Below are 16407 nucleotides of genomic sequence, written 5' to 3' on the forward strand. Positions count from 1 at the left end.
GTGGGAGAGGGGCACGCGGTTGGCTATGGTGGCCGGAACTGGCCCGGGGAGAACGCAGACGCTTCGGGCGGCGGGGAAGCGGCCGCGTGCGGCGTTTCTGTGGCCGGGACGCTGATAGGGCTGTGCGGTCCGCCCCGCACGGAACTACCCAGCAAGGCCTGCTCGCGGGGGTGTTCCAGCTCCGGGGCCACAGTCGTGATTTACCTTCCACTCGCTTGGAACTTTACCCCATTGGCCCCAGGACATTGCATGCTTGTGTGAGGTGCAGGTTTGCCCTGGTCTTAACCTGCTACACGTCGTCTGCCCTCCCCCTCTCGGAGCAGCCACAGTTCCAACGTTGGAGAGCCCGGGGGTTTCAGGCATGGGCAGAGGTAGCCACAAACCAGTTTTCCTTGAAGGTGAAGAGGGCAGAGTGAGTTCCAAATATGTGTCTTAGCTTGAGGTGTGGGGCAACCTCTTGGCTTATTCAGAAAGGCAAAGGATTGGCCGAGGAGAAGGTAGGATGGAGTTTACATTCTTCCCTTAGAGAAATTGATGTGACCCCTGGTTGGGGAAGGGAGGTAGCAAGGGAGTGAAGAAGCTGAGTATTTGAATAAATCTGCCATAACTGGAGGACTCTAGAAGACAAAATAAAATTTCAGTCCCCCTCTTCAGCCCAGTTCCTAACTTCCTCCGAGGGAATTGATCAGGAACACAGTCTGAGAGGTGGGTTGGGGTTTTGCTGTTCCTTCCTTCTGCCCTGGGCCCATCTTTCTCTTGCCTTCCTGGGGGCTCTGAGCTGATTTGTGACTTCTTTTTCGTTTTATCTCTCTGCAGTCCACCCATTTATACTTAGAAGCAAATAAAATTTGAACTTTGCCAAAGTCCCCATTTCTTCTAATCTATTATTCATCTCACTGTCATTTGTTCAACTCTGCCTTCCCATGACTTCTCTAGCTCTGCCGTTCTCCTCTCGCATATCTGCGGTTCGCTGTTGGGGCGTCGGCACTGTTTCTTTCATTACCTCTGGTACCTACTCCATCTTCATCTTCCTCTCATCGCCTAAGCTCCTGAGGGGGAGTGATATTTGAGTTTAGTGTGGGGTAGGGCCTGAGCAGACCTAGAAGCCAACCCTGGGTCACACTCACCCCTGAAACTTTGTGTCTTCTCAGCACTCATGGCTCCTCTAACCAATTGCAGCTGCTTCTCATCTTTGGACAAGGGTGGCCCTCAAAGTGTGGTCCCCAGACCAGTAGCTTCAATATCACCTGGGAACAGGTTAGAAATGCACATTCCCAGGTACCACCCCAGAAGTACTGAATCAGAAACTGGGGGATGGGGGGAGTGACCTGTGATTTAACAGTCCTCCAGGTGGTTGCTGGGATTCATGGAAGTTTGAGAATCTCCAGTCCTGAGTTGTTGAGCTCAACCCTGAAAGTATTCCAGCCCAGGAGCAGGTCTTCTCCAATCCCGTGTTCATTCTTTCCTTGAGCTTCTCTCTAGTCCTAAGAAAGACATTAATTCGATGGCCAAGAAAATGAATTATAGTCAAGTCATTCAATATCTCTTTATTAAATATCTATTGTACTGAGTCTGGAAAAAACACCAAAACAAGTAAGACAGCGCTTGTCCTCAATGAGTTAAATGTAGAGCAGGCAGAGAGACACATAAACAACTAACCGTAATGCGATGTGATAAGTACAATACTAGCTGCATGCCGAAGTGCCCTGGAAGCACAGAGGAGGGAATGATCAACTCTGAGGGAGGGAAAGAATTCATCAGGAGCAGGATGTGGTGAGAGGAAGAATTAGGGTACAAGGCAGCCTCTAGCCCAGGGTATAGGATTTCTACCTTAACATGTCAGCTGAAAGAGAGGAAAACTGCCCTGGAGGATCGGCACGGTGAGCCTAGTCTGCCTCCAGCAGTGCCTGGAGTACATTCCGGCAGGACACTAAGCCTGCAGCCGGCGGGGGTTGGCATTCTTCTAGCACTAACAGTGTAAGCTACTTGGGCCTGGCCTTGAGGTCAATTGCTAAGAATAAGGTATGATGAGACTGTAATCTGGATTAGCTACCGCACCACCCTATTGCCAGACTTCAGGAATCCGTGGAAGAGAGGACGATTGAGGATTCTCCGGCTTCAAGAGAGACGGGGTCATGAAGCCGGGGGGCTGCTGGCTGACTGAGGAAGTGTGAGCATGGTGACCCGGGTCATAGGTGAGGAATGATCTACGCAGTGGCAAGAAACCAGCACTGGATATGTGTAGGAGAAAAGCAAATAGAAATCAGTGGGAATCTAAAGATGGCAGCAGTGGACACAAGCTGAGAAGACATCATATTGTCCAAAAGGCCAGGGAGCTGCAGAGCTAGAATGCTTGGAAACCAAGACCTAGTGACACAAAGGTAGCGAGCCTCAGAGCCACATGCTGAACAATGCCAGAGAGCACCATTCACCTGGAAGGCTGTGGAGTTGCAACATGGTGGCCCTGTGGGGGTCTGTGATCTAAGGACACCAGTGCCAGCTTGGTTCCTTATCCATATCACAGCATTTCTGGAAACTCAGGACACACAGCATGCATGCTTCAAATTCAATTTGGGGAGAGGAGCATTTAAGTGGCTGAGGTTTTATTTGAGGGAAGAGGAGGTTCTAGCTCCATACTTTCTCCTGGTAATGGTAGGAATCCGCAGAGACCTTCTAACAGTTGGACTTCCCTGGAGGGTCTGGCTCCCGATTGGGCCCCTTTGTAACTTTAACAAAACCCCCAATTCTGCATTTCTCCTGAGCCCTACTTTCTGGGACCAGGGCTGTGGTCTTGGCAGTCTCTGGTTCTGGAAAGGAAGGAGGTCTGGAGAAGAGAGAAGTGATGGGTGGTGAGACTCGGGTAGGTAGGGAGGTGTGTGCCCATGGACACACAAAGGCAGAACCTGGCTTTCATCATTAACTGGTTCCATGAAGCTGAACCTGACCTGCTTGAAGGTTGCCTGCCCCTCCCCTTGGGAGGACCAAATTGGATCCCCAAAAATAAGCCAAAGCAGTCCATGTTTAGGTTCTGTGCAGCTTACGGGGGCCTCAGAAATACTGGAGTTTGGAGACAGGGTCAGATGGTTAGCTTCTTGGAGTTTCTGCTCTTTGTGGAGTGCAAAGATATGAGGCAGGGTTTGTAAACCTCAGCAGTTGGGGCCAGGCAGGTAACGTAGATATGTGAAGTGGCTGGGCCTGTAGACCCATCTAAAGGAATCCAAATCAGTCTTTTTTTTTTTTTTTTTGAGACAAATTTCACTCTGTCATCCAGGCTGGAGTGCAATGGCGCAATCGCGGCTCACTGCAACCTCCGCCTCCTGGGTTCAAGCAATTTGACAGCCTCAGCCTCCCGAGTAGCTGGAACTACAGGCACCTGCCACCACGCCCAGCTGATCTGTTGTATTTTTAGTAGAGATGGGGTTTCGCCTTGTTGGCCAGGCTGATGTCGAACTCCTGACCTCAGGTGATCCGCCCGCCTTGGCCTCCCAAAGTGCTGGGATTACAGGCGTGAGCCTCTGCACCCGGCCAAAAAATCAGTCATTTAAAAATAGCTTATTGGCCCAGCAAAACACTCCTGGGGGCTAGCCTTGGTAAGTTTGTGACTGCTATAAGGGGTCATGGAAACCGAAGCGGGGACAGGGTGGAACTTGGGTGTAGGCGTTTTTGTGGGCAGGTCTGTGCAGAGAGAGTTTGAGTGCTGGAGATGTCCATCCCAGAGCTGAGCTTAAGTGTGGCTGCTGGTTAGGAAGCCATAATCTGAGGGGCCGAGAGAAATGGAATTACACTTGGTCCTGAGGTGTGGACTACTTTCCCGTCTAGAAGCTGAGAGTATTAGGTGACGCTAGTTCAGGTCATGCCTTGCCCACAGCACTCTTTGCTCAGGGTGATTCAACTCTGCCCTAGAATATATTTTTATATAAATATTTACAGAAAAAAAATCTAGAGAATCTGTGGGGAGAAATGGTGGATTTTGAATGAGAAGAGTCCTAGGCCTAGTAGAAATTAAGCTCCCTTTCCTTCTACAGGGAATTAAAGCCCAAATCTACAAGCCTTAGACCTTAGCTCTCTTGCATGTCATTAATGCTCCTCCCAAGAAAAATCCTTGTGCACGTTTTCTCTTTAGGAGAAAGGGGAGGGGCAGACAACCCTGGCCTTCAAGTAGGTCAGGTTCAGCTTCATGGAATCAGTTAATGATGGAAGCCAGGTTCTGCCTTTGTGTGCCCATGAGTCTCACCACCTACCCGAGTCTCACCACCCAGCACTTCTCTCTTCTCCAGACCTCCTTCCTTCCAGAACCCGAGACTACCAAGACCACAGCCCTGGTCCTAGGAAGTAGGGCTAGGAGAAATGCAAAATCGGGGGTTTTGTTAAAGTTACAGACCCAGTCCCCTCCCCTCTCTCTTGAATGGCTGCTGAATGCTGAATTACACAAGAACTTTGGACAGTAGAGGTTTTTTTTTTTTTTTTATCCCCAGCAGATATTCTGAACCTCATTTGTTTGTTTTGAGGACAGAATGTGTTTGCGTAAGTTAGAGCCGTAAGTAGTGCTGGTGAGCAGACATGGTCCACATTTCCCCAGCTTGGGCCCTAGGCAGGAGCCACGGCTGCTCATCCCTCTGGGATGAGCCTCACAGGACGGTTGAGGAACCTGTGTATGTTCTATGTTCAAGAGGCTGCGATTAAGAGCGTGTCCCCCAGAGTCAGAAAGAACTTTTCAAAACCCAGCACTGTTTTTTCCAGCTGCGTGACCTTGAACCAGTAACTTAATGTCTTTTTTTTTTTTTTTTTTTTTTTTTTGAGGCGGAATCTCACTCTGTCTCGCCCAGGCTGGAGTGCAGTGGTGCAATCTCAGCTCACTGCAGCCTCCGCCTCCTGGTTTCAAGTGATTGTCCTGTCTCAGCCTCCCCAGTAGCTAGGACTACAGGCGCGTGCTACCACGCCCAGCTAATTTTGTATTTTTAGTAGAGATGGAGTTTTACCATGTTGGCCAGGCTAGTCTCAAACTCCTGACCTCAGGTGAGCCACCCGCCTTGGCCTCCCAAAAGTTCTGGGATTACAGGTGTGAGCTAATGCCCCCAGCCGACTTAATGTCTTTTTTTTTTTTTGAGACAGAGTCTTGTTCTGCCGCCCAGGCTGGAATGCAGTGGCGTGATCTCGGCTCACTGCAAGCTCTGTCTCCTGGGTTCACGCCATTCTCCTGCCTCAGCCTCCCGAGTAGCTGGGACTACAGGCGCCCACCACCACACCCAGCTAATTTTTTGTATTTTTTAGTAGAGATGGGGTTTCACCGTGTTAGCCAGGGATAGTCTCGATCTCCTGACCTTGTGATCCGCCCGCCTTGGCCTCCCAAAGTGCTGGGATTACAGGCGTGAGACACCGTGCCTGGCCAACTTAATATCTTTTGTGCAGCTTCCTCATCTATGAAATGGGGGCAACAGTGGGCCCTCACCCCACAGGGAGTTATGGTAAGGTGATGCATGTCAATGGCAGGGACATGTCACAGCCGACATTTATTGAGTACTTACTAACTTTCTCTGTGGCAAACCAAAGGAAACAAAGCGGAGAGAACCATACTGTATCCTCCTTTGAACTCCTGGGCACTTGCCAAACAGCGTTATCAATCTTCCTGGTGTATCATAGCTTTTTCTTAGCTCAAGAGCAGAATCTAGGTCTTTTTTTTTTTTTTTTTTTTTTTTTTTGTACAAGTCTCGCTCTAAGGTGCGCCCAGGTTCAAGCAATAATCCTGCCTCAGCCTCCTGAGTAGCTGGGATTACAGGCGCGTGCCACTATGCCTAGCTAATTTTTTGTATTTTTAGTAGAGACAGGGTTTCACCATGTTGGTCAGGCTGGTCTTGAACTTCTGACCTCAGGTGATCCACCCACCTCGGCCTCCCAAAGTGCTGTGATTACAGGCGTGAGCCACCGCGCCCAACGAATCTGGGTCTTTTTCTCTCAACTTGCCTACAGGGTATAGGAGGCCATCTTGGGTTGATCATGGGCTCAAAACAGTTTGTAGAAGGAAAGAATGCCACTTTCTAGTCATTATTGCCCACGGGGCCCCATATGTGCTGTATGTGCTGCCTGCATTACCCTGGGCTGCACACTGCTGTCTGAAGCACTGAAGCCCATCACCCCTTTCCTTACCCCCTAAATCCGTCCCTCTCTGGCCCTAAGCCGTTGGAGCCTTTCCTGACCACCGCATTGCTCTGAGCTGCTGCTGCCTTCCTGCTTCATTTTCTGTGCTTCTGATGCATTCCCGTCCCCAGGCTTCCCAGGTGGCTTCCCCTCTCCCCCTGGGGGCTGATTTCCACTCAGCAGCCAACCGCAGCCTCTGGCCACAAGGAGAGCGGAGCACAGGTAGGGCGAGAAGACAGAAGGCCCTGGTGGTGAGTGGAGGGCTTGGTGGTCCCTGAACGCCCCTTACTGGCCACATTCTCCTTGCAGGAGCAGGAAGCCGCCTACCACCATGAGCAGCACTCTGTCACCCACAGACTTTGACAGCTTGGAGATCCAGGGCCAGTACAGTGACATCAACAACCGCTGGGACCTTCCTGACTCGGACTGGGACAATGACAGCAGCTCAGCCCGCCTCTTTGAGAGGTCTCGCATTAAGGCTCTGGCAGGTGAGGTCAGGGGAGGGTCGAGGTGGGGGGATGCTGGAGGAGGCTTTGTCAGCTGGTCATGAAGAGCCCTTTAACTTTATGGGAAGACTGACTTTTCTTTCTAAGTGGGAGACCCAGAGCACCCTGTCAATTCCCTGGTCCCCACATCCAGCCTCAAGAATAGGCTCCAGGCCATTCAGAACTTTCCCCAGCTCCTCCCCCCAAGCATAGCGACGCTTCACTGGCCCCTGGACTGGCTGAGCTGACTAAAACAGCTTCCCTCTCTGGCCTCAGCCCCAGAGTCATGTCCCTTCATCCTTCAGAGTTCTCGCTCTTGCCACTCCTGTCTCCGCCCACCTCTCCCTTACCTGTTGCCCTTGTTGTGTCTTCTTTGATTTCCACTGTCATTTCCCACACCTGTTCCCAGTCTATTATTCCCCTCTGCTCCCTCCCCACCTGTTCCTTCCACCTGCCGCCTGTTACTCCCATTATCTCATCTGCCTGTTCCCTGAAGCAGATTCCCTCCACCCGCTGCTGCTGGTTTCTGCAGCCGCCCATTCTCCCAGCTGTGCTCTCTGCCTGCCTTGGCCCCTACCCTTCCCTACGGCCCAGGGCCTGGGCTCTCCGCTCTGAGCGGAAACTCGTCCAACGGCCTCCCTGTCTTCCGGGGGAGGAGTTGTCATGGCAACAAGAGTGCGGCTGCCACCTGACACCACCAGTGGCTGGCATGGGGCTGACTCACCCACACACCCCAAGGCCACCCACCCCGTCTGGCTTCCTCCTCCATCCCACCCTTGTCATTGCCATTGACCTGCCGGCTGCCCAGCCCAGCCCAACCCAACCCAGTCTGAGAGGCCCCAGCTACTCTCACCAAGAGGTGGTGCTCCCAGTGGGGGTGGAGGTTGGCCCCTAGAAGAAGAGAGACTCCAAGGGGGAGGTTCCCAAACCTGGCCACATGTTTTACAGGATCACCCAGGGATGTTTTTTACAAATACAGGTTTCCAAGCCCCTCCCTAGACACAATAAGTTAGAATCTTGGTCCAGAACTCAGGATTTTTCAAAAGCTCCCCAAGTGATTCTTTTGAGCCAGCTCAGCACCAGTCTGAGGACCCCCTTGTGGCAGCCATGGCTTCCCAGGACTCCTTCTCATTTTCTCCTGGGCCTCTCTGTCCTTCTGGTTGGGTCTTCAGGCCGGCTGTGAAACACTCCTACCAGTGCGTCTATACATCAGAGAAGACAGAAGGTGTGGGTTATGGAGAATGTCATGTTTGGGGAAAATGTTCCTGGCACTCTGGTTTTGGATTCATGTAGCCTCTAGAACTGTCATGATGTCTATGTGTGTACAACATGTGACACCCACCATGTTTGCACACATGACAAGTGCCATCCAGGACTGTCACCATGCCTGTGTACATAGGACACATGCCTCCCAGGACTGTCACCATGCCTGTGTACATAGGACACATGCCTCCCAGGACTGTCACCATGTCTGGCTGCACATAACTCGGGCCACCCAGCACTGTCACCATGTCTGTGCACACATCTGTGCGACCTTGTGCTGTCATTGGGTGTTTATCTCCACCACTAAACTGGGCTCTCCTGAAGAGGCAGCTCTGCATGGGATTTGCCTAGCACTGTGTCTCCAGCCAGCAGGTGTCAAATAAACACTGAATGAATAAAGATGGGGAAGGGCAAGTGTAGGCTGCACGTGACAAACGCTGAAGCCCAGAGGAAGGGCGCCTGGTATATGTGCCCAGCAGCGGGGTGTCTGGGTGCAGGGATGGCCTGGTGGAGGACGGCCCTGGTGGGCCAGAGGGCAGGGAAGGGGCTGGCACTGGAGGTGGTGATAAGCAAGTGGAAAGGATGGTAACAGCCCCCGTTTCACAGATGAAGGAGTGAAGGAAAATGCCTCGCACAGCGCCTGGCTTTTCCTCTTCCAGGATTTCCTCGTTTCCAGATTTCTCTTTGTCTGTTTCTGAGCTGGGGCTCAAAGCCCACACGTCCTGGAGAAGGACCTCCCAGAGTCACCCAGAGAGGGGTCACCCTCGCTGTTCCTGCAAACCTCTGGGAAACAGGAGTTTGCATTGGGGGCCCCTCTCGTGGGTCCTGTGCATTGTTAGGTAACTTGGGGCCTGATGGGCGGGTCTCGAAGGCGCTGGCAGTGCCCTCCTCCGCCGCCCCGCAGGGCCTGGCCCTGCCCCCGCCGGCCACACTCCGCCTCTCTCCCCTCCCCAACACTGTCCAACCTGTTTGTCTGGAGCCGCCTGTCTCCTCTCACCGCAGCCAGGCGTGCCCCCACTCTCTGTCTCAGGAGCTCGGGACACCTCGTAACTCTTTTTGCCACTCCTTGAAATTCCCACCATTCTTGAATCCCCCGACCCTGGACTCCAGCCTGAGGTTCCACTGGTGAACAGAAACTGGCCCCCTGCCGGCGGGGAGCATGGACTCTGGGCCCTGGGCACTGTAGCTAGCAGCTGGCAGCATGAATGGGAACGGAGTGAGCAGGGTGCACGGGAACGGCCTGCACGAGGCTGGTGAGTTTTACTATGAGGCTGTGGAAGGGGCCCACAACCCTGGGGGCCTCCTGCTCTCACCAGCTGCCTTCATCAACCCTGCTCAGTATGCCAGCGTGCTGGAAGGACGGTTCAAACAGCTGCAAGGTGAGGCCCAGGGGCGCCCTGTGGGGACGACTATGCCTGGGCGAGAGGGACCTGGGTGTGGGGAGAGTGGCCGGAGCCGAGGACCTGGCACGGGACACGGTGTGACTCCAGTGTTTGTGTTGGGAGACAACGTGATGCAGCTTAGAGGGGATAATTATAAGAGGCTGGAAAATACACAGATGTCAACGGAATGGGGAAAGGCTTGGACCTGCTGGCAGGGACCATGTATGATGGCATGGGTGGGTGTGACTGCCGGGCCTCGGGGTGCTGCATGGAGCAAAGGCAACCAGCCACAGAGGGCGTGGGGGTGCCAGCACCTGGGGAGGCACCAGCAGTGCCTCTGAGGCGGATCCGGATCTGGCAGTGGAGCGCTCGCCAGGACAGTTAGGGGAGGCGGAGGGGTGAGCCAGGGCCAGGGACCTGGAGATTGTGTTTTCCGGGCCTCTGAGCGTGCGTCTGAATGTGTGCAAGGGGGCAGTGTGTGTGGAAGCAAAGGGAGTGTCTCAAAGGAGAGGATCTGTGCAAACAGGCCCAGGTAGATGTCTGCGCAGGTGTGTGTTCACTCTGGCACAAGTGCTTAGGTGTGTTTCTGGGAATCACTGTTGTATGTGTGTGTAAGGATCTAGGGATGCTGTGGGTGTCTTGTGACGTGACACTTGGTTTCTGGTGCTTGGCTTTGTCCATTTTCCTCCTAGTTGCCACTAATTCTGTGTCTTCTGCCTGTGTGCCAAAATGGCCTCACCCCAGGGTGCCCAGCAGTAGGGCAGTGCCCCTGGATCCAGCAATGGCCTGAGACCCAGGCTCCTTCTGGCTCAGATGGGGCCTGTAGACCTGCCGGGAGGTCCCAAGGCACCCTTGGTTTCACGGGTGCTGGAGAGCATGGGGCCGTCCTATGTTGTTATTAGGACCCAGGTTCGGTGCCGGTATAGTGGCTGGAGGTAAGAGATAGGGAGCAACGTGGGTGTGTTGCTGTGTCCTATGGGTGAGGTGCTTAGGAATGTGAGATTAAGGGATGAGTCTTTCCGGTTTCTGAGATGCTGGTGCTGAGACGGAAGCAAAAGTGACTCTTTAGACCCCAGCCACTTGGGTTGGGTCCTTGCACAGGGCTCTCTGTGGGGAAGTGGCAGAAATCCTTATCACCAGAGCAGTTTCTGATGCTTTCACTTTGTCACTTAGAACATTCTTAATTTTTATTTTCCTATGGAACCTAGTACTTACTTCCCCTCTTCAGTAGCTCCCCTCCCCTGTGGGCTGGGCAGCAGGACATTGCCTAACTTTTTTTTGAGATTGGTACCTAACTCTGCCTGGCTTTTTTTCCCCCCGTGTTTCCTGGCCTCACTGTTTTCCCAGTTCCCAACTCTCAACATCTTGTTCTTCTGAGCAATGGGGTGTTTATGTCCTGGAACTGGATCCCCTTGCAGCCAGCTGAATGTACCGTCCCCAACCCCCAGAAGCAGAGGAGCCTGCCTTTTCTTTAAGTTATCTAAGGACAGTAAGCTGACTCAGGAGGCCTGCAGCCTCTATACCATCAAGTCCTAATGAGCGCTTGGAAGAGCCGCTGCTATAATTTTAGCCCACACCCTCTCCTTTGTCCGTAACCAAAAGAGAACAGCCATACCTCCCACCGGCCTGGGCAGCTCTTGCTCTCCTTTAGGTCAGATCACACCACATTATAACAGCAGCTCACCAAGGAGCCATTTTGTGCCAGGCACCAACTAGTTGTTTTATATACTTTATCTCATTGAATCAACACAATGACCTGTTGAAGTAGAAAGTGATGTTCCCATTTTACAGATGAGACATTGGGGCTCTGATGAATGAAATCATTTGACCAGCATTCCACCGCTTCCACGACTGCCCCATCCCAGCCCCTACCTGCATGTCCCATGGTTTCCGAGGTCTTCATCCTTTCTTCTCAAAGCCTATTTTCTTTTCTTTTCTTTTCTTTTCTTTTTTTTTTTTTTTTTTTTTGAGACGGAGTCTCGCTCTGTCGCCCAGGCTGGAGTGCAGTGGCATGATCTCGGCTCACTGCAAGCTTCGCCTCCCGGGTTCACGCTACTCTCCTGCCTCAGCCTCCTGAGTAGCTGGGACTACAGGCGCCCGCCACCACACCTGGTTAATTTTTTGTAATTTTAGTAGAGACGGGGTTTCACCGTGTTAGCCAGGATGGTCTCGATCTCCTGACCTTGTTTTCTGCCCACCTCGGCCTCCCAAAGTGCTGGGATTACAGGCATGAGCCACCACACCCAGCCTTCAAAGCCTATTTTCTGTCTTTCATCCTTCTTCTTTACCTTGTTTATGAGCTCATTGCAAGTTACGGGCTTTCCTCCCGGTCATCTTCCTTCCCTTCCTCCTCCTTAAAGGACCCCGCTTCCCATCTCTCAGGCTCCTCCATCCCCCACCCCTGCCAACTGGTGTTTAGAAGCAGGCATACTGAACTCGAGGGACAGAAATAACCCCATGTTGCCTCCACAGATGAACGAGAAGCCGTGCAGAAGAAAACCTTCACCAAGTGGGTAAACTCGCACCTGGCCCGGGTCACGTGCCGGGTGGGGGACCTGTACAGCGACCTCCGGGACGGACGCAACCTGCTGAGGCTCCTCGAGGTGCTCTCGGGAGAGATACTGGTGAGCTGCGGATATGAAGGGAAGGTGGGGGCCTCAGAAAAGTGTCCCAGGGGACCAGCTGGAAGAACAGCCCTCAGAGAGAGTGACGGCACAGGGCGGGAAGCAGTGGCTCCCTCTGCTCAGAGGATGGGTTCATTTCGAGCGCCTTTGCCACTTGGATTACATAGGAGCATTGCTTCGTGGAGACAGGAACAGTGGCCCCATTGAAAACATTTCTTTTCCCACCTACTCTGGGTGCAATTAATTCCCTTGGGAATCTTAATCTGCCCAAGCCTCATCTGTAACCTCAGCTTTGGCTCCAGCCCTGGGGCTGTGCCTGTGTTCCTGAGGTAGGTCATGGGGAAGGTGTGCAAAGCCGGGCCCTGCGAAGGCTGGGGAAGAAGGTGGAAGCCCACAGTCCCGTGCCATTTTGCCCCCGTCCCTCCACAGCCAAAGCCCACAAAGGGCCGCATGCGGATCCACTGCCTGGAAAATGTGGACAAGGCACTGCAGTTCCTCAAGGAGCAGAAAGTGCACTTGGAAAACATGGGCTCCCATGACATTGTGGACGGAAACCACCGACTGACCCTTGGGCTGGTCTGGACCATCATCCTTCGATTCCAGGTACCCCAGCACACTGTCACACAGGGTATGGTTCCTGCCCTGGCTCTGCACCGCAAACTGTTCCTGCTGGCCCATGACACGACAAACACAAAGATGGAGGATCTAGAACCTTATGTAGCAGTTGCCATGGAGGCGCTATCCAAGCACCAGATCAGTGGACTCCCCTCCTTCAGCAGGGTAGAAACCAGCTTGCCTGAATGTCAAACCCCTGTGGCAAGTTCCCTGTGTGCTGGTCTGTGTATTGGTCATGTGCAATAGGACCAGAACTACAGGTTGGTCCACAAGGGACTAGAAGTTTTACCAACTGGTCCTTCACCACAAGGGGTTTGGGAACTTCTAGAGGGTCTGGTCACTGGCACCAATCCCCTGCCATAAACTCTGCCTGCCTCCCCCAGTGGAACGTCACCCTCCTTCTTCCCATGCCCCAGTGTCCTCATGCCATCACAGCGTTCCTGATCACCCCCTTCCTTCTCGGGTTCTGTCGGCTTCACCTTGGAGAGCCAGCTTTTAGAGACCTTGGAGAGCCAGCTCTCAGAAAATGTTCACTCTTCCGCCTGCAGTTCCCCACCTGGAGGGACCAGCACCCTCCACTCAGAGACACACCCATTCTTCAGCATTCTACCCTAATCTGCTGCCTCAAATCCCTTGCACCCAGTGTTTTGTGGTCCCTGGCCTAGGTTGAGAGGACCTCAGGCTGTGCCTGTCCACCCCATTACCACAGTCTAAAGAGCGGTTTCCTGCCATTTATCTGAGCATCTCTGATAACACCAGGAGTTCCTGACCAGGGAGTGAGGGCCTTGCTTGCTTCCTTCCTAGATCCAAGACATCAGTGTGGAGACAGAAGACAACAAGGAGAAGAAGTCAGCCAAGGATGCCTTGCTTCTGTGGTGCCAGATGAAGACTGCAGGGTGAGGACACCCTGGGCGTGTGGCACTGGAGGGTCAGTGACCCCCAGGCTGTGCTGGGCTCCAGGAACCATGAGCTGGTGACTGCCCTGGAGTCATAGACCAGGGCTCAGCCCTACTCACCATTTTCTGAATCTCTGTTTATAGTTATCCCAACGTCAATGTACACAACTTCACCACCAGCTGGAGAGATGGACTAGCCTTCAACGCCATCGTGCATAAACACCGGTGAGAAGATGGGGTTAGCATGCAGCAGAGCTGCTGGGTCGGCTAATGACCTGGGGTGCACATGTGGAGACAGAGATGAGATGAGCTGCACAGCAGTCAGAAGGAAGGAATAGCACTCGGAGCAGAACCAGAACATGGGGGTGCAGGGCTGCACAGAGCACTTGTGATGGGAAGCAGGGGAGGCAGTATGGGGAGGGGCTGTGAGCAGCAGTGTGGGTTTGGGATGCCTACTTCTGGACAAAATTGGGTCGGTGACTTAGGGATAAAGATTGGTGTGGGTTTCCTCTTCCTCTTTAAGATCTCACATGTTTCTGATCCCTTCTGTCTTTCCTCCCCACCCAGGCCAGACCTGCTGGATTTTGAGTCTCTGAAGAAGTGTAATGCACACTATAATCTGCAGAATGCATTCAATCTGGCTGAAAAGGAACTGGGACTTACCAAGCTGCTGGATCCCGAAGGTGGGGCCAGAGCTATGTGAAAAAGAGGTGGTAGGGCAGAGACAGGAGGTGGACCAGTGGTTGCCGGGGGCTGCGGAGAGGGAAGACATGGAGTAACCACCAACCGATATAGGGGCTTCTTTGGTGGGGGAAGAGAATGTTCTGGAATTAGAAAGTGGTGATGGTTACACAACCTTGTAAATATACTGAAAAACGCGTGGTTGCTCACACCCAGCACTTTGGGAGGCCAAGGCAGGAGGATCACTTGAGCCTAGGAGTTTGGTACCAGCCTGGGCAACATAGTGAGACCCCATGACTACCCCTCCCCCCAAAAAAAATATATATCTTTACACTGAAAACCACAGAATTATATACATTAAAAGGGTGAATTTTATGGTATGACAATTATTTCTCAGTTTTTTTTTTTTTAACAAAAGACTGTAGGTAGGAAGAAAGGCAGCCCAGTGACAGAAAGAGCCATGGGCTGTGGGTTATGTCCCAGACAGAGCACAGAGGAGCTCTGTGACATACAGCCAGTGGCTGGCCTCTCTGTGGCTCAGTTTCCTCATGTCTTAAAAGAGAGAATTGGTCTCTAAGGGCCCTTCTAAAATTCTAGGATTCTAAATTAAGCTACATGTTGCTGGCCACGGTGGTACCTGCCTATAGTCCTAGCTGCTAGGGAGGCTGTGGTGAGAGGATCACTTGAGCCCAGGAGTTCTAGGCTGCAGTGGATTATGCTGATCGGGTATCCACACTAAGTTCAGCACTGGTGACCTCCTGGGAGCAGGGGACCACCAGGTTACCTAAGGAGGACTGAACCGGCCCAGGTCAGAATGGAGCAGGTCAAAACTCCCACACTGATCAGTAGTGGGATCACACCTGTCAGTAGCCACTGTACTCCAGCCTGGGCAACAGCGAGACCCGTCTCTATTTTTTTAAAACAAATTTTTAAGAAAAAAAATTAAGCTGCATGACCTTCCACTCTCACCCAGAACTGGCCTGTGGTCAGCTGACCTTGCTGATTGGTTCCTGTGGTTCCGGTCATAATGCCGATGAGATTGATGAGATCGATGAGATCAGTAACAGCGATTGGGCTCTTTTTTTTTTTTTTTTTTTTTTTTTTGAGACGGAGTCTCGCTCTGTTGCCCAGACTGGAGTGCAATGGCGCGATATCGGCTCACTGCAACCTCCGCCTCCTGGGTTCAAGCAATTCTCCTGCCTCAGCCTCCTGAGTAGCTGAGATTACAGGCGCATCCCACCATGCCTGGCTAATTTTTGTATTTTTAGTAGAGACGGGGTTTCACCATGTTGGTCAGGCTGGTCTCTAACTCCTGACCTTGTGATCCGCCCACCTTGGCCTCCCAATGCCCTGTGATAACAGGTGTGAGCCCCCGTGCCTGACTGCGATTGGGCTCTTATTTGGTACCTGGTTCTGCGCTTGACATGCTTTATCTTCACAACACCCCTTTGAAATCAGTACTGTTGTTATCCTCAGTTTATGGAAGGGAAGATGGGGGCCTATAATGGGTAAGCAACTTGCCCAGGTCCTCCGGCAGATGGAGCTGACATTGGCGTTCAGGCAGCCTGGCTCCAGAGCCTGTTTCCTCCGCTGCCTCTGGGAAAGTGGAGACCAATCTTGGTGCAGCAAGAACAGGGAGGAGAGAAAGGCTCCCCTGCTGGAGGTGCTCCTTAAGTTCACTGGGTGGATGTTGACTGGTCTTGGCCATTTTCTCCCTGTTTTCCATTCTACCTGTAGCCCTATCACCTGGGCCCTTTTACTGCAGAATGACAAGTGTCAGCGAGCTAGCAGCAGACATAGGCTTCATGCAGTGCTCCTTGGAGAGCCTCTGGGCAGCATGGCTGTAATTCAGAACCTGGAAATAAAGCTAAGCATTCTGTAACTTTCCGAGATGCCTTCAGTGGCTCCTGCCTGCCCATGTGTTTCCAGAAATAGGCAAGAGGCTGCTTCTGGTCTCATAGTCTTACCTTTAGGATAAAATCTGGCCTATTTAAGAGAACCCACAGATTTCAAGTTATGGTCAGCCTCAGTTGTGCGCTGGAAGCCAATTCGGCTTGAAAGATACTCCCCTCCTTGGGCCCACAGCTGAGCTTTAGGATTGAGGTTAGAAACGGCGTGATCACACCTGGAGATGGTGCTGAGAGCTGGCCTCTGTCCCCAGTGAGCTGCAGGGATCACAGGGCCCATCGCTCTGAGCATCCTAGGTTCAGGAGGCTTAGTTCATACCTTCCATCCCGCTGCCCCTCAATCCATTGACTTCTTAAACATTATTCCAGCCTAAAAGTCCACGATCCATCCCCACATAGCAATGCTATTTCTTTTCTTG

General features: G+C 52.5%; 1 protein-coding gene and 1 long non-coding RNA gene across 8 annotated transcripts in view; one reads left to right on the top strand and one right to left on the bottom strand.

Moving 5' to 3' along the window:
* SPTBN2 (spectrin beta, non-erythrocytic 2) overlaps window positions 1-16407 on the top strand; it is a 43922-nt gene that overhangs the window by 1392 nt on the left and 26123 nt on the right. For 3 of the 6 annotated variants that reach the window (XM_024255322.3, XM_054525573.2, XM_054525574.1), the window contains exons 2-7: window positions 6445-6623; window positions 11738-11889; window positions 12319-12492; window positions 13309-13400; window positions 13545-13625; window positions 13968-14083. In XM_024255322.3, the coding sequence (XP_024111090.2) occupies window positions 6467-6623; window positions 11738-11889; window positions 12319-12492; window positions 13309-13400; window positions 13545-13625; window positions 13968-14083 (772 nt within the window). In that variant the 5' untranslated portion in view covers window positions 6445-6466. Of the gene's footprint in view, window positions 1-5699; window positions 6358-6444; window positions 6624-8766; window positions 9263-11737; window positions 11890-12318; window positions 12493-13308; window positions 13401-13544; window positions 13626-13967; window positions 14084-16407 lie in introns of those variants that run through there. The other 3 variants (XM_054525571.1, XM_024255323.2, XM_054525575.2) reach the window with 3 other exon arrangements.
* Window positions 7537-12586, bottom strand: LOC129048886 (uncharacterized). Of its 2 annotated transcripts, none has more exons than XR_008511554.1 (2): window positions 12456-12586; window positions 7537-7822 (listed from the first exon to the last, which is right to left on the bottom strand). It is a non-coding gene; the product is annotated as an uncharacterized LOC129048886 (long non-coding RNA). The 2 variants fall into 2 exon arrangements; XR_008511555.1 differs by lacking the exon at window positions 12456-12586 and adding an exon at window positions 8519-8703.

This window comes from Pongo abelii, chromosome 9, assembly GCF_028885655.2.
Source record: "Pongo abelii isolate AG06213 chromosome 9, NHGRI_mPonAbe1-v2.0_pri, whole genome shotgun sequence".
NCBI classification, from domain to species: domain Eukaryota; kingdom Metazoa; phylum Chordata; class Mammalia; order Primates; family Hominidae; genus Pongo; species Pongo abelii.